Raw genomic sequence first — 23209 nt, 5'->3', positions numbered from 1 at the left:
TTACTAATTTTCAGCACTGAGTCTGTAACGTAGAGGAGAAGCGTCTGGGCTAAACTCGCGACAGAGAACATTGTCTCCGTTCAATTGTTAGCTTCCGGATGAATTAAACCTTCTTCGCCTTGGTATCATGGCCAGAGATAACACATTTCTCACGGGTGACATGCGATCCTAAGAAAGTGAGTATATAAATGGAATGTATTACTTTGTGCATGGTAGCTAGCAGCATACAGCGCTACTCTCTCTTCAAGCTTGCTGCTGGTAGCTCACGACACTGGTCAAGTGCCTGTGGTCCTTTCAACTGATGTTCTCTTTTGAGGAAAAGCTTAAATGTATATGACTCCTATTCAATCATATTGTTTGGCTATCTTAAAATAGCAATTTGTCCGTCGTGTCATAAAACATTGAAGCTTGATAATTGCTACTGCGCTGGCAGATGGTTTGTAACAAATGGGGGGAATGGACAGTGAGTGACAGAGGTATGTTCATGGAAAGTTGCGGTGAAAATGCGCAACAATTTGCTAGACAGAACGTCTGGATAGGATTCCAACAATGTAGCTAACTCCATTCTTTCAAAGCTGTCATTATGGGCTGTGTCGCTCTCACTATTGTGTTCCGCCCTGCTCATATCCCTTGATTGGAATGCAGAAGAGCAAGAGTAGAGTTGCCATAAAATGACGTGTCATAATTATATATATATATATATAAATAAAGCAGTAGTCCTAGCAGTTTGTGGCCCAATCCCAAATCTACAGGGGTCCCCAATTACATTCAGCTGTGGGCCGATTATTATATTATATATACAATTTCTTTCTTGAGCAGATGGTTGGTGTGCCAGAACATAGTTATTTATAATTTGTACACAGCAAATTCACCATAGGAATTCCAAACAGATAGTATTTGACATAATCAGATGAAAATTGTATAGATTTGTTTTTATATTTTTTTTTACTAAACTTCGGTGCCAAATAAAACCACCAGTTTGGCCAGTGTGCTTGGGCAATCCTGGTCTAGACCCTACGCGACGGCTCTCCAACTCTGTTCCTGGAGAGCTACCTTCCTGTAGGTTTTTGCTCCATCCCCAGTTGTAACTAACCTTATTCAGCTCATCAACCAGTTAATTATTAGGGTTGGAGTGAACCTACAGGACGGTAACTCTCCAGGAAGCGGGTTGGCGAGCCCTGCCCAACGTCCTATGCACTTGTGGAGATCTGCAATGATTTCACAGGTGTAATCAATTTGGTAATAGTTCCAATTTGCCCTCTAATAGGCTAGGTGGAAGTTTTACCATATTGCATCGATCAAATTATCTCAGATCTCCGCAAGTGTGTAGGGTCTAGGGGGGTTGATTTGGGATTGGGCCAGTGACTTGAGTAATGTTCCCTTGAGTAATTTCAGGTCCGCTGAGTGCAAACTTGAACATTGTGAAAATTCTGTGCAACTTCTGGCGCGGGTTTATTGTATATACTGAGGCTGTACCCGCATTGGCCGTTTGATCATAATGTAGGCCTACCTGAGTGGCCTACCATTAAAAACAATGGAGAAAATGCATTTTCAGTTTTTCTTAACACAATAAAACAAAAATGTACTTTTTGGTCTTGATTTATGGCTTGGGTAAGGCATAATGTTACCAATGTGGTTTAAGCTTAGGTTTTGAAATCTGATTTTAAGAAGAGAAATTCTAGAAATAGGTGGAGTTTGACTTTGTTGGTGTGTTAACTAGTTACGACCATGTGCCAGAATTTTAGAGGGCCCTCATCTTGGCAGGGAAGAGATAAATAAAACAAATCTTGCAATTCTATACATTTTGTCATGGCTAATGCTGTATTCTTTAAACATAACAAAATCAATACTGCTAAATTCATTGTTTTTGGAATTTTCAATTAGAGGTCGAACAATTATGATTTTTCAATGCGGATATCGATTATTGGAGGCGCCTCTGTCCTCCACTCGTTACCTGTATTAATGGCACCGGTTTGAACTTGTTATCAGTATAAAAGACACAACCTCAAACAGTCACGCTCCAAACTCCACTATGGCCCCTACCTGTGCTCGAACCAGGAACACATCGACAACAGCCACCCTCAAAGCATTGTTACTCATCGCTCCACAAAATCCTCGGCCCTTGCAAAGCAAGGGGAACAACTACTCCAAGTCTCAGAGCAAGTGACATTTGAAACGTTATTAGCACGCTCCCCGCTAACTAGCTAGCCATTTCACATCGGTTACACCAGCCTAATCTCGGGAGTTGATAGGCTTGAAGTCATAAACAGCGAAGAGCTGCTGGCAAACGCACAAAAGTACTGTTTGAATGAATGCCTACGAGCCTGCTGCTGCCTACCACCGCTCAGTCAGACTGCTCTGTCAAATATCAAATCATTGACTTAATTATAACATAACACACAGAAATACGAGCCTTAGGACATTAATATGGTGAAATCCGGAAACTATCATTATGAAAATAAAACGTTTATTCTTTCAGTGAATTACGGAACCGTTCCGTATTTTATCTAATGAGTGGCATCCATAAATCTAAATATTCCTGTTACTTTGCACTTCCTTTAATGTTATGTCATAATTACGTAAAGTTCTGGCAAATTAGTTCGCAACGAGCCAGGCGGCCCAAACTGTTGCATATACCCTGACTCTGCGTGCAATGAACGCAAGAAAAGTCACACAATTTCCCTAGTTTAATATTGTCTGCTAAAATGAATTTCTTTTAACTAAATATGCAGGTTTAAAAATAAATACTTTTGTGTATTGATTTTAAGAAAGGCATTGATGTTTATGGGTATGTACATTCGTGCAACGATTGTGCTTTTTTCGCAAATGCGCTTTTGTTAAATCATCCCCCGTTTGGCGAAGTTGGCTGTCTTTGTTACTCGGAATCCAAACCGGCTGCGCGCGTGCGTTATCTTGCATAAATGTATTTGGTCCCCCTACACCAAACACAATCATGACACGCAGGTTAAAATATCAAAACAAACTCTGAACCAATTACATTAATTTGGGGACAGGTCGAAAAGCATTAAACATGTATGGCAATTTAGCTAGTTAGCTTGCACTTGCTAGCTAATTTGTCCTATTTAGCTAGCTTGCTGTTGCCAGCTAATTTGTTCTGGGATATAAACATTGAGTTGTTATTTTACCTGAAATGCACAAGGTCTTCTACTCAGACAATTAATCCACACATAAAACGGCAAACCACGACGGATTACCACGACGACCGGCAAAACAGTATGTCTTTCAATCACCCACGTCGGAATAACCAATGAAGAAATGGGAGAGGCAGGACTTTCAGCGCGATCTGCGTCAGAAATAGAAAGGAGTTCTATTTTAGCCCTTGGCATCGCAGATGCACGTTGGTGCACGCTAGCAGTGTGCATGCAATAATTGAATAACATCTATTTTTAAATATACAACGAGCCAGGTGGCCCAAACTGCTGCATATACCCTGACTTTTTTGCACAGAACACAAGAGAAGTGACACAATTTCCCTAGTTAAAAGAAATTCATGTTAGCAGCCAATATTAACTAAATATGCAGGTTTAAAAATATATACTTGTGTATTGATTTTAAGAAAGGCTTTGATGTTTATGGTTAGGTACACATTGGTGCAACGACAGTGCTTTTTTCGTGAATGTGCTTGTTAAATCACCCGTTTGGCGAAGTAGGCTATGATTCAATGATAAATTAACAGGCACCGCATTGATTATATGCAACGCAGGACAAGCTAGATAAACTAGTAATATCATCAACCATGTGTAGTTAACTAGTGATTATGTTAAGATTGATTGTTTTTTATAAGATGCATTTAATGCTAGCTAGCACCTTACCTTGGCTCCTTGCTGCACTCTCATAACAGGTAGTCAGCCTGCCACGCAGTCTCCTCATGGAGTGCAATGTAATCGGCCATGATCGGTGTCCAAAAATGCAGATTACAGATTTGTTGTGAAAACTTGAAATCGGCCCTAATTAATCGTCCATTCCGATTAATCGGTCAACCTCTACTTTCAATTCTCTGACGATCTAGCTTTTATTTTGGTGATTGTTACTTTTCAAAGGTTATATAAAAAAATATGGGTCCATTATCTTTTCTACATACGGTGCCTTCGGAAAGTATTCCTACACCTTGTCTTATTCCACATTATTTTGTTGTTGCAGCCTGAATTCAAAAGGTATACATTTCTCCCTCATTTACACACAATACCTTTATAATGACAAAGTGAAAACATGTTTTTAGAAATCAAATTTTATTTGTCACGTGCCGAATACAACAGGTGAAATGCTTACCTAACAAACCCTTAACCAACAATTCAGTTTAAAGATAATGGAGAATTAAGAGATAACAAATAATTAAAGAGCAGCAGTAAATAATAATAATAGAGGGGATATATGTATGTAATGGTATTTATTTTTTTATTTCACATTTATTTAACCAGGTAGGCTAGTTGAGAACAAGTTCTCATTTGCAACTGCGACCTGGCCAAGATAAAGCATAGCAGTGTGAACAGACAACAACACAGATTTAGACATGGAGTAAACAATAAACAAGTCAATAACATAGTAGGAAAAAATAATCTATATACATTGTGTGCAAAAGGCATGAGGAGGTAGGTAATAAATAGGCCATAGGAGTGAATAATGACAATTTAGCAGATTAACACTGGAGTGATAAATGATCAGATGAACATGTGCAGGTAGAGATACTGGTGTGCAAAAGAGCAGAAAAGTAAATAAAATAAAAACAGTATGGGGATGAGGTAGGTAAATCGGGTGGGCTATATACCGATGGACTATGTACAGCTGCAGCGATCGGTTAGCTGCTCAGATAGCAGATGTTTAAAGTTGGTGAGGGAGATAAAAGTCTCCAACTTCAGAGATTTTTGCAATTCGTTCCAGTCGCAGGCAGCAGAGAACTGGAAGGAAAGGCGGCCAAATAAAGTTTTGGCTTTAGGGATGATCAGTGAGATTCACCTGCTGGAGCGCGTACTATGGGTGGGTGTTGCCATCTTGACCAGTGAACTGAGATAAGGCGGAGCTTTACCTAGCATAGACTTGTAGATGACCTGGAGACAGTGGGTCTGGCGACGAACATGTAGCGAGGGCCAGCCGACTAGAGCATAAAGGTCGCAGTGGTGGGTGGTATAAGGTGCTTTAGTAACAAAATGGATGGCACTGTGATAAACTGCATCCAGTTTGCTGAGTAGAGTATTGGAAGCTATTTTGTAGATGACATCGCCGAAGTCGAGAATCGGTAGGATAGTCAGTTTTACGAGGGTAAGTTTTGCGGCGTGAGTGAAGGAGGCTTTGTTGCGAAATAGAAAGCCGACTCTAGATTTGATTTTGGATTGGAGATGTTTGATATGAGTCTGGAAGGAGAGTTTGCAGTCTAGCCAGACACCTAGGTACTTATAGATGTCCACATATTCTAGGTCGGAACCATCCAGGGTGGTGATGCTAGTCGGGCGTGCGGGTGCAGGCAGCGAACGGTTGAAAAGCATGCATTTGGTTTTGCTAGCGTTTAAGAGCAGTTGGAGGCCACGGAAGGAGTGTTGTATGGCATTGAAGCTCATTTGGAGGTTAGATAGCACAGTGTCCAAGGAAGGGCCAGAAGTATACAGAATGGTGTCGTTTGCGTAGAGGTGGATCAGGGAATCGCCCGCAGCAAGAGAAACATGATTGATATATACAGAGAAAAGAGTCGCCCCGAGAATTGAACCCTGTGGTACTCCCATAGAGACTTCCAGAGGACCGGACAACATGCCCTCCGATTTGACACACTGAACTCTGTCTGCAAAGTAGTTGGTGAACCAGGCAAGGCAGAGGTAATATGTACATGTAGGTAGAGTTATTAAAGTGACTATGCATAGATAAGAGTAGCAGCAGCGTAGAAGAGGGGGGAATGCAAATAGTCTGGATAGCCATTTGATTAGATGTTCAGGAATATTATGGCTTGGGGTAGAAGCTGTTCAGAAGCCTCTTGGACCTAGACTTGCCTAGAATGTATTGGAATTAATGGAAATATATGCAAATTAATACCATTTAAATGTAATGTTTTTTTGCATTGGATATATTTATCATGTGGAGACAAACATAAACCTTTTACCTTATCATAAGTAGACATAATTGAAAATGATTAAATTCTTCCAATAGAAATAAGAATTAAAAAAAACAATTTAGTTACGTATTGAACTTTAATTAAATGAGTTTACTCTTCACGTGGTGATTTCACTGAACAACAAAAGAAAGGTAATATTTGAATGATCCCCAATGATCCATCGCATCTCCCAAAAATGTTTTCAACATAGATCTGTAAAACGATAGTCTATAAACTAAAGCTTTGGTTGTCTTCCTCTCAGGCTTCCAAGTCTTCTCCCTGGACATCCTTTATGTCCACCTCCTGAACATCAGACTCTGAGGTCTCATCCTCACTGTCACTTTCCAACCTGGTTGAGGATGGCTTGTTGTCAGGCTCAAAAAGCCTCAAACTTGCCAGAATGGCCACCAATTTTTCAGCCTGTGTGTGTGTTCCTAAACAAGGACCAATTGCACTCTGAGGCTGCTGATGTTGATGGGATTTGTAGGATGATGGAAGCAACACGGGTAAGAGCCTCAGATCTACAAAGACCCTTCCACCAGGTAGCTGATGAGATATGGCAGTCGTGCCAACATATTGCATCTCCATCCCAAAGTCCTTGCTTGGAAGTGTACTTCGCCAGACTGCCAAGAACCTTGCCCTCATCCAGGCCAAAGTGGCGAGACACGGTAGTGATGACACCATAGGCCTTGTTGATCTCTGCACCAGTCCGGATGCTCTTACAGCATACTTGGGATCCAACATGTACGCTGCGTATGGGCTTCAGGCAGAAGTCTTCACGTTTTTTGATGTATTTCAGAACTGCAGTTTCCTCAACCGTGAAGTGGGCAGGGCAGTAAGATTTTCTTCTCTTATATCTGCAAGCAGAGTCTGAATATCAGGCAGGATGGCATTGTCTCTCTCAATCCGTGCAATGGCTACTGCTATAGGTTTCAGGCTGCTTACCGCTCTCTCCCAAAATACATCATCCAGGAGGATCCTCTTGATGGGGCTGTCCATATCGGCAGACTGTGATATGGCCATTTCTTGGAGAGACTCCTTTCCCTCCAGGAGACTGTCAAACATGATGACAACACCACCCCAACGGGTGATGCTGGGCAGCTTCAATGTGGTGCTCTTATTCTTCTCACTTTGCTTGGTGAGGTAGATTGCTGCTATAACTTGATGACCCTTCACATACCTAACCATTTCTTTGGCTCTCTTGTAGTGTATCCATTGTTTTCAGTGACATGATGTCATTGAGGAGCAGATTCAATGCATGAGCAGCACAGACAATGGGTGTGATGTGAGGGTAGAACTCCTCCACTTTAGACCAAGCAGCCTTCACGTGCGCAGTATTGTCTGTCACCAGTGCAAATACTTTCTGTGGTCCAAGGTCATTGACTGCCTTCAGCTCATTTGAAATGTAGAGACCGGTATGTCTGTTGTCCCTTGTGTCTCTGCTCTTGTAGAATACTGGTTGAGGGGTGGAGACAATGTTCTTTTGATGTTTTTCAGAGTCAGTAGAAATACCTCTTTAGTGTCCTAAGTTTTCATAACTGTAACTTTAATTGCCTACCGTCTGTAAGCTGTTAGTGTCTTAACGACCGTTCCACAGGTGCATGTTCATTAATTGTTTATGGTTCATTGAACAAGCATGGGAAACAGTGTTTAAACCCTTTATAATGAAGAAATGTGAAGTTATTTGGATTTTTACAAATTATCTTTGAAAGACAGGGTCCTGAAAAAGGGGCCTTACTTTTTTTGCTGAGTTTAGATGTTCCTTTTGTACAGGTGTGAAAGGGCAGTGTGGGGTGCAATAGAGATTGCATCATCTGTTGGGGTGGTATGCAAATTTGAGTCAGTCTAGGGTTTCTGGGATAATGGTGTTTATGTAAGCCATGACCAGCCTTTCAAAGCATTTCATGGCTACAGACGTGAGTGCTACGGGACGGTAGACATTTAGGCAGGTTACCTTAGTGTTCTTGGGCACAGGGACTATGGTGGTCTGCTTGAAACATGTTGGTATTACAGACTCAGACAGGGAGAGGTTTAAAAATGTCAGTGAAGACACTTGCCAGTTGGTCAGCGTGTGCTCGGAGTACACGTCCAGGTAATCTGTCTGGCCCTGCGGCTTTGTGAATGTTGACCTGTTTAAAGGTCTTACTCACATCGGCTGCGGAGAGCATGATGACACAGTCATCCGGAACAGCTGATGCTCTCATGCATGTTTCAGTGTTACTTGCCTCGAAGCAAGCATAGAAGTTATTTAGCTCGTCTGGTAGGCTCGTGTCACTGCGACGCTCTCGGCTGTGCTTCCCTTTTGTATTCTGTAATAGTTTGCAAGCCCTGCCACATCCAATGAGCGTCAGAGCCGGTGTTGTACGATTCGATCTTAGTCCTGTATTGACGATTTGCCTGTTTGCTGGTTTGTCAGAGGGCATAGTGGGATTTCTTATAAGCTTCCGGGTTGAGTACCGCTCCTTGAAAGCAGCAGCTCTACCCTTTAGCCTAGTACAAATGCTGCCTGTAATCCATGGCTTCTGGTTGGGGTCTGGTACGTACAGTCACTGTGGGGATGACGTCATCAGTGCACTTATTTATGAAGCCAGGGACTGTACTACTCAATGTCATCGGAAGAATCCCGGAGCATATTCCAGTCTGTGCTAGTAGAACAGTCCTGTAGTTTAGCTTCTGCTTCATCTGACCACTTAAAAAAAAAAATCATAGACCGAGTCACTGGTGCTTCCTACTTTAATTTTTGCTTGTAAGCAGGAATCAGGAGGATATAATTATGGTCTGATTTGCCAAATGGAGGGAGAGCTTTGTACGCGTCTCTGTGTGGAGTAAAGGTGGTATCGAGTTTTGTTTTTCCCCCTCTGGTTGCACATTTAACATGCTGATAGAAATTAGGTCGGAATAAAGTCGGAATAAAGCGTCTCACGAGATTGCAACCCCCCCCCCCCCCAAGGTTGTCTGAGCTTGCATGGAGTGTTTGGCTGTGTCAATTCTAACTTGTTAACTTTTTTAGAATCCATTCCCTGGCATTTCGCATCTTCCAACCCCAAAATTGGTTCCCCACCCATCACTATCCGAGTATTGTTACTGGTCCTGGTCGATTCTGCCCCTGTTACCCTGCTGAATGTAATAATTTTCCCTGTCGTAAATTTGACCTGTTTCATGCCCCGTTACACTCACTCTTCCAATGACCAACGGCCCCACACCTAAAACAGTGCTCTGACGCTCTGTACCTTGCGATAAAGTCATTACTCTTTCCTCCCTGTTTCTGTGGCCGTGCAGTTGCGATAGGATGCTCTCAATTGTGCATCTGTAAAAGTTGGACGGTTTTCGGGTTGAAGAGGCACTTTTGCGCCTTCACCACACTGTCTGTGTAGGTGGACCATTTCAGTTTGTCAGTGATGTGTACACAGAGGAAATGAAAACTTTCCACCTTCTCCACTGCTGTCTTGTCGATGTGGATAGGGGGGTGCTTCCTCTGCTGTTTCCTGAAGTCCACAATCATCTCCTTTTGTTTTGTTGACATTGAGTGAGGTTGTTTTCCTGACACCACACTCCCAGAGCCCTCAACTCCTCCCTGTAGTCTGTCTTGTCGTTGTTGCTAATCAAGCCTACTACTGTTGTGCCATCTGCAAACTTGATGATTGAGTTGGAGGCGTGCGTGGCCACACAGTCATGGGTGAACAGGGAGTACAGGAGGGGGCTGAGCACACACCCCTGTGGGGCCCCAGTGTTGAGGATCAGCGACATGGTGTCGATTCTTATCTTCATCACCTGGGGGCGATCCGGACCCAGGGCCTCAAGCTTAATGATGAGCTTGGAGGGTACTATGGTGTTGAATGCTGAGCTGTAGTCAATGAACAGCATTCTTATATAGGTATTCCTGTTGTCCAGATGGGATAGGGCAGTGTGCGTGTGATGAAGATTCGCATCGTCTGTGGACCTATTGGGGCGGTAAGCAAATTGAAGTGGATCTAGGTTGACTCTCCAGTTCGACTATAAATCGTGGCGAATCCTGCCGACAACTGTTAGGTTCTGACAGAGTGAAAAACTAACGGACAACTAGTCAAAGCTCAAACCAAGTTTTTTTTAAACTACTGGATCAAACCGCTGCATAAGACAAAGACATGTTTACACAAACACATATATTTATACCCTCCTTCTAGGTTGAGTCTCCTCGCACATTTGGACAGCCAATACATCTCTGTTGCTAGGCGGGACATTAGTGGCGACTCTTCGTTCTCACTTCATCTGACCTGACCTTGACCCTAATTCCTCACTCCTCCCTAACTCACGGCTGTCTGTGACTGAAACCAGACCATTGCCCTTCTCTTCATAGTATAAATGAGATTTAACAATAACATGTTTTAACAGAATGTAAACTTTCTGCACTCCCCTTTCTCACTCAGTAGATTTCCATCCACTGTTCTAATAGTGTAAGATATTTCAAGTTAAAAGTTTGAATCCAAAAAGTGTGTATTATTTACTGTATTTATACATGGGATATCACTTTGCAACAGTACATTTTCCAAAATCACTGGAGGATGTCTTCAGTTTACAGAGGTGTTTTATTTATTTAAGCATCGTGAAAAATGGTAGAATAATCCCTTGTCTGTGTGTGTTTCAGGAGAAGAATGCGGCTGAGCCCCACCTTCCTGCTGCAGCGCTGGCTGTGGTTGTGTGTGAGCGCCAGACAGTGGCACTGCAGAAATGGCAACAACTGCAGACTACCGCTGTGTGTGAGGCAGATATGGGCCTACCTCAGACTGATGGTCGACTCCCTCTATTACAACACCCTCACCAACTCTGACGTCGTCATGGACTCACTGATGGAACCCATCTTATGGATGGTGGACCTACTCACCCGCAGGTTTGGGGCGGTAAGTGTGTGTGTGTGTGTGTGTGTGTGTGTCAGTTGCACAGATGTTCATGCTCATGAAATAATTTCTCACTCATTTACCCCCTCTCTATTTCTCCAGGTGTTTGTATGTCTGTTAGTGATACTGACCACTTCTATCCTGCTGGTAGTCTATGTGGTTATGCTGCCCGTGATCTTCGACAAGTACTCTCCATCCTGGATAGCCTGGCACATGAGTTACGGACACTGGAACCTTGTCATGATCGTCTTCCACTATTATAAAGCTACCAATACTGCCCCAGGATGCCCCCCTACGGTACACACACACACACACACTTGCCTTGCTGTAATCCATCGTATCCGATGATAACTTCCACTTCTGACTTAACAATTAATTATTTGGTGGCTGTAGAGTCCAATCTGAGATCCACAAACTTAATTGCAGGTGGGGCATGTGCAGTCTGTGTTGGGAGGGAGGGGGGCAGTCATGGTTGTCATGTCTCCTGAGCAGTTTTTTCCTGTCTCTTTGTGCTCCTCTCCTCCTGCCCCTGTACACCGCTCTGTCAGAGGTACCGCCAGGTGGAATGGTCGGCGTCAGCGTCCACCAGGCCTGCGGGTTTGACGTTGCACTTCTTCCGTGACGCTTTCAACTGGTCCTCGTAGAGCTTCAGACCGGCAGCCAAGAAGTAGCTTGATCTTCCATGGCAAGCGCTCACGAGACATTCTAATGACATGACCGAGCCAGCGCAGTTGGTGTTGGGTGGCCGTGGCGTCCCTACTCTTGCATTTGGTCTTTCTGTGTGGGGCACATGGTTGCCCCAGTTGATTCCCAGTATGCACTGTAGGCATCCTATGTGGAATTGCTCGAGCTGCTTGTTGTGGCGACTGTAGGTGACCCAGGCTTCACAGCTGTAAAGAACTGTTGTAAAACAGACTGCTTGATAGACGGTGACTTTGGTGTGCAGGTGGAGATCCCAGTTTTGGAAGACACTGCGTCTGAGTTTCCCGACGGCAGTGAAGGCTTGCTTGATCCTTTTTTGAATTTCTGGGTCAATGCTGTAGTCCTCCGGGAGGATGCTGCCCAGGTATTTGAATGACAAGGATATTTCCAGTGATTTGTGTTCAATGGTGAAGAAGGGCATGGTGGATGGAGGGCTGGATCTCCATTGGCAGACCACCTCTGTCTTGTTGACAGTCCCATCCTGCTGTTGACCTTCACAGCCGTTTTACAAGGATGGACTGAAGGTCTTCCGGAGTGTGAGCCACAAGCACAGTCATCAACATACTGCAGCTCAAGAACCTGGTCTGTCAACCTTGGTGGTTGCTTGGAGCCTCCTGATGTTGAATAGGTTTTCACCAGCCTGAAGTCCACCGCAACCCCGCTGCTGTCCTCAAGCTCCTCGTGGAGAAGCTGGGTGACACATATGAGGAAGATGTACAGGTGCCAGCACGCACCCTTGCCTCACACCAATGCATACTACCAAGGGCACTGACTCCTGCCCTCCTATGGAACTGGCAAAGGATGTTGACTAATTTTAGTATACCCCATAGTTGTTCCCGGCTCCGTGTCGAAGGCCTTAGAGGGTGACAAAGGCCATGAAAAGGTCCTGATGTTCATGGCCTCTTCTGATGGAGCTGCCGTGCCATGAATATCATGTCAACCGTGCTCCTTTTCTTTTGGAAGATGCATTGTGATTCTGGCAGCGTATCCTTGGCCAGGACCTTGCCGGGCAACAGCCAGAAGGGATAACCCCCGGCTGTTGCTGCAGATATTGCCACTGTATTCTCACCTGGAGTTTAGCCAGTATCAGACAGTAATCTGTCCAGTATTCTGCACCCCTCATGACACGTATCAGCAGGACGTCATTGGTATCAAAACGTCTTACTATGACGTAGTTGATCAGGTGCCAGTGTTTTGAAGCGTCCAATAGATTTCTATTGTTTTTCTGATGGAACAGGGTGTTAGTGATGATGAGATCATGCTCAGCACATGGTCAGTAGTCTCATGCTGTTCTCATTGACCTGGCCAACACCATGCGTACTAGAGGTCGACCGATTATGATTTTTCAACGCCGATACTGATTATTGGAGGACCAAAAAAAGCCAATACCGATTAATCGGCCGATTAAAAAAAATATATATATATATATATATATTTGTAATTTATTCATAATAATGACAATTACAACAATACTGAATGAACACTTATTTTAACTTAATATAATACATCAATAAAATCAATTTAGCCTCAAATAAATAATGAAAAATGTTCAATTTGGTTTAAATAATGTTGGAGAAGAAAGTGTTGGAGAAGAAAGTAAAAGTGCAGTATGTGCCATGTAAAAAAAAGCTAAGGTTTAGGTTCCTTGCTCAGAACATGACAACATATGACATCTGGTGGTTCCTTTTAACATAAGTCTTCAATATTCCCAGGTAAGAAGTTTTCGGTTGTAGTTATTATAGGAATTTTAGGACTATTTCTCTCTATACCATTTGTATTTCATATACCTTTGACTATTGGATGTTCTTATAGGCACTTTAGTATTGCCAGTGTAACAGTATAGCTTCCGTCCCTCTCCTCGCCCCTACCTGGGCTCAAACCAGGAACACATCGACAACAGCCACCCTCGAAGCAGCGTTACCCATGCAGAGCAAGGGGAACAACTACTCCAAGTCTCAGAGCGAGTGACGTTTGAAACGCTATTAGCGCACACCCTGCTAAATAGCTAGCCATTTCACATCGGTTACACCAGCCTAATCTCGGGAGTTGATAGGCTAGAAGTCATAAACAGCTCAATGCTTGAAGCATTGCGAAGAGCTGCTGGCAAAACGCACTAAAGTGCTGTTTGAATGAATGCTTACGAGCCTGCTGCTGCCTACCATCGCTCAGTCAGACTGCTCTATCAAATATCAAATCATAGACTTAATTATAACATCATAACACACAGAAATATGAGCCTTTGGTTATTAATATGGTTGAATCCGGAAACTATCATTTCGAAAACAAAACGGTTATTCTTTCGGTGAAATACGGAACCGTTCCGTATTTTATCTAACGGGTTGCATCCATAAGTCTAAATATTCCTGTTACATTGCACAACCTTCCCGTTATATCATAATTACATAAAATTCTGGCAAATTAGTTCGCAACGAGCCAGGCGGCCCAAACTGTTGCATATACCCTGACTCTGCGTGCAATGAACGCAAGAGAAGTGCCACAATTTCACCTGGTTAATATTGCCTGCTAACCTGGATTTCTTTTAGCTACATATGCAGGTTTAAAAATATATAATTCTGTGTATTGATTTTAAGAAAGGCATTGATGTTTATGGTTAGGTACAGGCGTGCAACGATTGTGCTTTTTTGCAAATGCGCTTTTGTTAAATCATCCCCTGTTTGGCGAAGTTGGCTGTCTTTGTTAGGAAGAAATAGTCTTCACACAGTTCGCAATGAGCCAGGCTGCCCAAACTGCTGCATATACCCTGACTCTGTTGCAAGAAAAGTGAAACAATTTACCTAGTTAAAAGACATTCTTGTTAGCAGGCAATATTAACTAAATATGCAGGTTTCAAAATATATACTTGTCTATTGATTGTAAGAAAGGCATTGATGTTTTTGTTTAGGTACACATTGGGGCAACGACAATCCTTTTTCGCGAATGTGCACCGCATCGATTATATGCAACGCAGGACACGCTAGATAAACTAGTAATATCATCAACCATGTGTAGTTAATTAGTGATATTGATTGATTGTTTTTTTGTAAGATAAGTTTAATGCTTGCTAGCAACTTACCTTGGCTTCTTACTGCATTCGCGTAACAGGCAGGGTCCTCGTGGAGTGCACTGTAAGGCAGATGGTTAGAGCGTTAGACTAGTTAATCTTAAGGTTGCAAGATTGAATCCCCAAGCTGACAAGGTAAAAATCTGTCATTCTGCCCCTGAACAAGGCAGTTAACCTACCGTTCATTGAAAATAAGAATGTGTTCTTAACTGACTTGCCTAGTTAAATAAAGGTGTACATTTCTTTTTTTTTATCGGCCAAATCGGTGTCCAAAAATACCGATTTCCGATTGTTATGTAAACTTGAAACCAGCCCTAGTTTATCGGCCTTTCCGATTAATCGGTTGACCTCTAACACGTACCCAGCACTCCCCTCCATATTCTTGTTCTGTCCTACCCTAGCGTTGAAGTCACCCAGCAAAAAAAGCTTGTCATTCCTGGGGATGCGGTAAAGGGCCTCATCTAGTGACTGGTAGAAGCAGTCATTTGCCTCATTTTTAGATGGTAATGTTGTTGCGTATGCACTGAGAAGAGTGGCATAGCGCGTCTTGGCTAGGAGGATATGGAGAGACATGAGTCTTTCACTTATGCCGACAAGTGTTTTTGGTGAGACGGAGTAAGAGGCTGGTCGTAATTGCCAGTCCCACATGTGCTGATGTTGTCCATCCAGAGGGTAACCTTTCCAGAAGAAGGTTTAACTTTCTCCCTCTTTCAGGGACCCTTCATCCAGGAACCTGTTATCACTCAGGGCAATAATGTCAATGTTGTAGTGCCTTAGTTCTGCAGAAATCAGTGGTCTATTGTTGTCATAGTCCAAAAGAGTTCTGATGTTCCATGATGACAGTTTCAGGGGAATTATATTTTTGACCGCTGAGTGGAACTGCCGATAGGTGCGATAGCCTATCCAGGAAGAAGCGAGTGGGCACTTTTTAGGCCACATTTTCTAGGCCTCTCCCCTGTTGGGGTGAGCAGTGTGGCTCCTAAATAGGGCAGCTCAGTCACATGTCTTGTCGAGAGCAGCTGCCACTGAAGTCCCAACTGCTGGCGTCCATAATAGCCCTGTGCCACTGGCGTGCAGGGGTCTGATTAAGGTCTCCCAGTGCATTCACCCCTGTCCCCCGTCATCAAACACCCCAACGCAGCCAGGCTTTAGTCCAGTTTCCGGTTGATGCCTTCACTAAGGTCAGAAGTGGATACCTGTGCAAAGGAGGTTATGTTAATGTCGCTGAGGGTACGCAATCTCCAACTGCACTACTTCCCTGTGGGAAGGTGTATTCCAGTGACAAGGGAGGAAACTCAGGACAACCAGCATATTCCACTGCAGGAGGCTGCCTGGTCCCCAGTCTGTCGGCGTCTGCCTACCGCGCGCCACCAGCAGGCTGCTTTTCTCTCCGGGTGTGCGCCCCTGGACTTTGTCGTACCAGACTAACCCACAAGGCAGTGGGGCAGTGGTTGATGGCTGCCAGGCGTGTCCACACAGTGGAGGGCCTGTACAGACTCCTTTCTGGGACCCACTGCTGCTCAGAGATTCCTTGCCGGGTTAGCCTTGAGTTTCAAGACAACCAGTTAACGTGTGCTGCCACTAGGAGGTCCGACAGCAGTCTTGGTCATGGAGAGGCTTTGTACCGACAAGGGGGGACTTGTGCATGAAGCTCCCCAATTCACCACAAGGACTAGCTGGCGGTAGCAAGCTGTAAGCGAGAGTATGGAGGCACTACTGCACTAGATGCGTCACATGCACCCTGCAGTTTACTGCTGACACACACACACACACACACACACACACACACACACACACAGACATGCGTAATAGAGATCTCTGTGTTGTGTTTATTCCAGATGAAAAATTCCAATCCATTTGTGTCCATGTGTAAGAAGTGTATCATCCCCAAACCAGCCAGAACTCACCACTGTGCCATCTGCAACACGTAAGGCAAACTTTGGTTACCCTTAACCATAGATCTAGGATCGGATGTCCCTATCATAACCATTAGGGGAATTAAATAGCTGACGGTAATACTAATTCTATCTAGTCGATGAGAACTCATAACCCTGGTATAGTAGCGTTGTAGATGTCTAACTTTAACATGACAGCTTCTACTTCACAGGTGCATTTTGAAAATGGACCATCATTGTCGTATCCTTTTAAATGGAGTTGGAGAGTAGAGATTGGTTGGTAGTGTCACGTTATCAGGGATGGTTGACACCATTTAGATTGTCTACCATAGCTGCATCTTTTATAAGCAAGTCTGTTAGGCACAAAAAAATGAAGATTTATTGCACAATATTTTTGAGGATGGGTGTTTGAGTTTTTTGTTTCCTCCTTAACTCTGGTTCCCCCCAGCGTGGCTGAATAACTGTGTCGGCCATTTTAACCAGCGCTACTTCTTCTGCTTCTGTGTCTCCATGACTCTGGGCTGTGTCTACTGCAGCATCAGTGGCCGGAACCTTTTCCTGGATGCTTATAGTGCTTATAGTGCTATAGAGGTACACACAGACTCTTTGAGGGAGACCCGGGTCTGCTGGGCTTCTATTATTGAGAGGGTCATGGTCTACTTTAACCGTCTCTGTGTTCAATTTTAACTCTTGAAGTGTTTCTTCTGTTTGTCTAACTCTTGGTGGTCTGGGGGGGGTGTTTTTGCGTTATCCTGAGAGCGCTTCAAACACATGGACAAACAGGTGTCCCGGTGACAGGGAAGGGGCAACTCATAGGCATCTTACCGCCTGTGCAGGTAGTACACACACACACACACACACACAAACTGCCCCTCTCACTTCATTGGCCTCTCCTGGTTACTTTCTTGTTCTTTAGTGGTGGTGGTTGAATTACTTTTTAAAGGGTGATGTTTTTGATCTTGTATTATGCATACTCCTAAAACAGTTGACTTAAGCACAACCCTGGGTCCGGACTAGGATATGTTTTCCTATTTAGGTGTTTGTATGACCTCTGTCTGTTGTCAATCAGAGCACCTACCAGACTCCTCCCTTAACGTTCAGAGACGAGATGTTCCACAAGAGTGTCATTTACATGTGGGTGTTAACCAGGTGAGATGTACTTCACAAGATTACTGTTATTATTACTGTATTTTAGTTCGTATTTACACAGTGATATTTTAAAAAAAAAAGACGTATTTTAATAGTTCCAAGTTCCAAGCACATTATTTCCCAATGGTGTTAGAAGCTCCGCCCCACAGTACTGTGTGTGTGTTGTCATTGGCTGTTTAGCAATAAAAAAAACAACTGCGACTGGTCATTTTAGCGTGGTGGCTGTATCTCTTGGGGGGCTGACTATCTGGCACGCAGTGCTGATATCCCGAGGAGAGACCAGCATAGAGAGGCACCTCAACAACAAGGAGTCCAAACGGATGCGGAAATGTGGCAAGGTGCACGCGCGCTCACACACACACACACACACACACACACACACACACACCTTGCCTTACAGTTGGCGGACACAAGCTATTCAAACTGTTCTCCTATTCCTCCCAGGTGTACAAGAACTCATTTAACTATGGCAGACTGAACAACTGGAAAGTCTTCTTAGGTGTGGAGAAGAAAAGGTTAGATAGATGCTTCTCCTCTCCAGGCTGTGTGACAGTCTATTGATCTGCACAGATATTTAACACGCACATTATGTGACTGTTGTGGTCAGAAATAAAACACTATTACTGAGTATTGTATTTAGTTGTGGTAATGTCTGCCTCTCTTCTCTCTCCAGTCATTGGCTGACGCGAGTCATCCTGCCCTCTGGACATGTCCCCATTGGGAACGGCCTAACCTGGGACATCTATCCATTCAGAAAAGACATGATGCCCGTCTGAGCCAAATACAAAATAACTGAATTGAGACTTCTACAAAATGAGGAAACACCTGATGTCTGTCTGATCACTGACCCCACAGACTCTGTCCACACAGAACTACATCTCCCAGCGGCCCCTGCTCCCTACATATACTGATGTCACATGACCAGGTTTTGGAGACGAGCAGGAGAGTGAATACTGGGAGGACAACAGGGAAGAGATGGGGAAAGTTTGCTGCTCCAAAGTGAAACAACCCTACAACATGTTTCAACCCTGGTCCTGGCACAGGGCTTGTGTAATAAAGGCCAACCACACTCCAGAACTTGTAATGATGTGGGGATGAACTGTTTCATAATGTTTTCAGACTGTACTACAGTATGAGTCGTCATATTACCCATAAGACCTAGAGGTCAAATTTACCGTGTAAATCTTTCTAGGAAAAAAAACAAAAAACGAAGCGCTACTGTGACTATCATAAAGAACTACAAATGCCATGATCAGGATGAGACTACCGAATCAAGGGAAAGGTAAGAATCTCGGGATCAACTATCTAATGTCAGCTAAATGTAACGAATACATTGGCACCATTTCTTTAGATGGACAATTCTGTCAACTGTGCAAGTTTTCAATTGACAGAATACCTGTTAGCAAAGGTGTTAGCTAGAGATGACATGCAAGGATTTGTAGTCTTTCATGATGTCTACTTTGATGCGAATTACTTTTTTGATTTAAGTCACCTTGTCAGAGATTAACATGGTTATCAAAACGTCACACCAGGCTAACTACACAAAACACAGCTGTCATTTTAGGTGTTTCTAAAATCTCCTATGGGGAAAAATGTATGGTGGAAAAATTATTGGAATCATTTCCCGGTTTGACCGCTAGGTTTTCGTGGTATTATGACACGTCCACAATAGGACTCTGGTGTACATTAGGCATGTCAAACTCATTCCATGGAGGGACAAGCGTCTGCAGGCTTTTGGGTTTTTCCTTTCAATTAAGCCCTAGACAACCACGTGTGGGGAGTTCCTTACTAATCAATGAACTTAACTCATCAAGTACAAGGGAGGTACTTGATGAGCGATATGTTTGCGATATTACATTTCCTTAAAACAATAACAAATGTGGATCTCGGCTTTAATCTATTTTTAACATTGTCATAAGGAGCACATTCAAAACCATAAAACATGTTTTCCCATCTTGACATTAACATTGAGAAAAAGTCATTGAAAAGGGGTTGACGGTAATGGTTAACGATGTCATAAATCAGCCATAACTCCCCTTGCTACCGGGAGAATGGAATCAAGGGAGAGGCAATTGAACGCAAGCTTCACAAAACATTCGAACTTGTTTACCAATGAGTAACGGGGTTAACGTGTTATGCTCGATGCACTCGGTCTTCTACCCCAAAACACCGTATGTCTGTACAGTAGGACAGTTACATGCAATGTTACATTTGTTGACCCTGGAGTTATGTTATGTTCTGTATTGTTCAGTTGTATGATATTTTTTTTAAAGCGGTTGACTCTGACACCTGTGTTTGCGTCTATCCTTCACACTTAACGTGTGGCGACAAGGATGGCTGAATTTCCCCTATCACCACCATCTCCTATTTTTGCTCTGTCAGTTGAGTCCCCAGCTCCATGGTCTCTTTGGATTCAAACTTCTGAAACATACATTTTTTTAACAAGCTGGGCTTACAGGACATGAGTGATGCTAGGCTAAAAGCACTGCTGCTACACTGCCTAGGCGCAGAGGGACAGTGTTTGTTCGGGACACTCTCTTGGAGACACTTCTCTACCCCCCCCCCCCCCCCCCCGTTGCTGCCTGGTGACCACACCAGTATGAGGCAAATCTACTGGGCAAAGCTAGCTCGTGTAAATTTGGTGCACTGCAGGACGAAATGGTACGTGAGCAACTCATTGAGCATTAAAACAACAAAGTACGCGAAAGACTGCCAGTGGCAAATCATCAGGTTCGACTAACAAAAGCACTCCAGCTGGCTTTTCAAGTGGATTCTGTGGCAGAATGTGCTGCAAAGCTAGCCTCCTCTCTCTCTCTTTCCAACCATTCACTCACTCTCACTGACACAAACCGCTTTGCTCAGACACAATACACAGAGTTGCTCCACACCAGAGCTCCGGTGCCAGCTAGAGGAAGACATCATCGTGCCTATCGATGCATCTCCCTGGATCTCAAAGGTCTGCGTGCCTGTGTGGACCTTAGCGCAGCAAACAAGGCCATCATCCAAGACAAATACCCTCTGCCCACTGCAGAATAGCTCTGCCCTGTTCTATGGCGCCACTGTGTTCAACAAGCTGGACCTCCGCGAGGGATACATATATTAGCCGCAACATCACAGCGTTCTTTACCCACCTAGGGGTCTTCCGCTACAAGGACATGGCGGTTGGATTAAGCTCCGGCCCACAGCCGCTTCCAAAAGATCATGTCGGTCTTTGCGGGGATCCCAGAGGAGGCCATGTACCTCTGACATCATTGTTCACGGGCCCACCACCAGGGTCCATGAGTGCCTCAACAGCATGTTCGCTGCACTGGCAAAACACCACGTTTTTTTTCTTTCTGCCACTGCCATAGACTTTGTGGGATTTCGCCTTTTGGACGAGGACAATTCCCCGCTCCAACACTGACGCAATCCACCGGATCCCAGAGCCAAACTCTGCTGCCCGGGTTGTATCCTTACTGGGTATGATGGCATACTATCTCTGTTTTCATACCACAGTACTCATCCACAACCGCTCCACTGCGCCACCTGCTAAAGAAAGAGGAGCCCTAGGTCTGGACGACCGCCTGCTCTGATGCTGTGCGTCTCCTTAAAGGGATACTTCATGATTTTACCAATGAGGCCCCTTATCTACTTCCCCAGTGTCAGATGTCTCTGTGTGCAGTTTGAAGGAAGTTGCTAACTAGCGTTAGTGCAATGACTGGAAGTCTATGGGTATCGGCTAGCATGCTAGTTAGCAGTAGTTAGAGGTCGTTTCGTGAGCCAATGTTAACTTCCTTCCTTCATACTGGACACAACATCAAAATAATATCCACAAAATGAATGCACCCCACAAACATATTAATGGGACGTCCCAGTTTAAACTGCGGCATACCTCTTGGTTTTTCTTCAGCACGTTACTCCTCTTACGATGTTTAAGCTACACTGAGCAAAAATCTAAATGCCACATTCAACAATTTCAAAGATTTTACATTTCATATAAGGAAATCAGTCAATTGAAATAAATTCATTTAGGCCAGTCATTAATTCATGACTGGGAATACAGATATGCATCTGTTGGTTACAGATACCTTAAAAACAAAGGTATATGCTTGTATAACATGTGAGGATTTATGTCTATGCTCTGTAACCCAGTACTATATCACGTAAGATTGAATTTTTTGAACAGCAGTTGTGTGTGTGTGTGTGTGTGTGTCAAGAACTGAGCAACATGCTGAGACTGCTGCATGTTGCAAAACTGTAGATAACAGCCTGGCAGATGCTTTGTCCTTGTGTTTGTATCTTACAAAGTTGTGGTTAATCAGGTAAAGGGAGGGGTGGTCATCACGAGGTTTAACTGAGATGGAAAAATACTGAACAACACAATAGCAGGAACTGAGCAACTGTTATAACTAGGAGGTGATACCAGAACAGTAAGAATCTATACATCGACGGAGGGAGGACTCCAAGAAGCGCCAAGAGGCGGGGACCAGCCTGAGCGCCTGCGATAGGCTGAGAAAGTCTAAACCACGCTCAGCCTTTACTGTGATAGGCCAACTATGTCTATCACAGTATAAGAACAGCTGTTTACGTACATCCTGTCAGTTCCCTGTTCTGCCCTGCGTGGTATTACAGTGAGCCCATATATGCGAAAGTTGCATTTGCCATTTATTGCTTAGCTAATAAAAGTACATAGAGTACAATAAGTGACTCAGTGTTATAACTTGTTCTGATACCAGATTCGAATTGACACAACCCTAACAGGTTTAGCAAAATATTTTAAAGGATATGCGATGAAAAACATGTAAAATGATATATACAAGGGACACGACAGAGACGTCTGACTGCTACGCCATCTTGGATTAATATAATGGTTCTTATTGTGGGATAGACATGGGCTGTGGGGGGTCCGTGGATGGCTTTTGACAATTCTTTTGGATTCCTCATGTTTGGTCCAAGTTGGATGTTGAGTACTATTTTTATTGAATATTATCCGAAACCTAGCAATTAAATTGGCCAATTTGGGTGCAATCAATTAGCTTAACTTCTCTGAGATAAAATAACATTTCAACAGAATGCCAATCTTACCTGTTTCTAACGACAGAAACAATTTCATAACAATCTGAGATGGTGACTGTCATGACTTGTTGAAATGACAAGGAACGACTCGGGTAACTTATACAATAGATACTACCAAGAATTGTCCACCCCCAAACAATATAATAATATATGCCATTGAGCAGACACTTTTTCCCCAAGGGCCTGAGTCACGTGTGCATGGGTGGAACCAGCAGGCCAAACAGACAACAGTACAATGGTTTATACATTGCTTGAACTTCTCCTTAACAGGTGCAATCACATTCCCAGCAGGTAAGTATGGTCTGACCAGGGTTTTAAGTCTATAATGGGGTTGCTGTGTTGACTCAAGTTATTCTTGATCTCTTCCACCTCTTCC

General features: G+C 43.7%; 1 protein-coding gene across 1 annotated transcript; it reads left to right on the top strand.

Annotated features, from left to right (window-relative positions):
• Positions 1-5: 5 nt before the first annotated feature.
• On the top strand, positions 6-20064 carry LOC115135336 (palmitoyltransferase ZDHHC16A-like). The gene is made up of 10 exons (XM_029669934.2): positions 6-176; positions 10722-10974; positions 11074-11268; positions 16573-16661; positions 16842-16870; positions 17078-17220; positions 17699-17778; positions 17993-18116; positions 18223-18293; positions 18452-20064. Exons 2-10 carry the CDS (start codon positions 10729-10731, stop codon positions 18552-18554), a joined length of 1080 nt encoding a protein of 359 aa, XP_029525794.1. The 5' UTR covers positions 6-176; positions 10722-10728; the 3' UTR covers positions 18555-20064.
• Positions 20065-23209: the final 3145 nt, after the last annotated feature.

The sequence above is a fragment of the Oncorhynchus nerka genome, linkage group LG10 (genome assembly GCF_034236695.1).
Source record: "Oncorhynchus nerka isolate Pitt River linkage group LG10, Oner_Uvic_2.0, whole genome shotgun sequence".
In the NCBI taxonomy this organism is placed as follows: Eukaryota; Metazoa; Chordata; class Actinopteri; order Salmoniformes; family Salmonidae; genus Oncorhynchus; species Oncorhynchus nerka.
Note: the sequence above shows the minus strand (reverse complement) of the source record. Positions and strands in the feature narration are given on the sequence as shown.

Excerpts from the sequence above, each read along its gene's own strand:
- LOC115135336 (XM_029669934.2), top strand. The coding sequence starts at position 10,729 with ATGCGGCTGAGCCCCACCTTCCTGCTGCAGCGCTGGCTGTGGTTGTGT. Across the intron at positions 16,662-16,841 it reads CACTGTGCCATCTGCAACAC|GTGCATTTTGAAAATGGACC; the intron begins GTAAGGCAAACT and ends TCTACTTCACAG. Across the intron at positions 17,779-17,992 it reads TACATGTGGGTGTTAACCAG|CGTGGTGGCTGTATCTCTTG; the intron begins GTGAGATGTACT and ends TGGTCATTTTAG.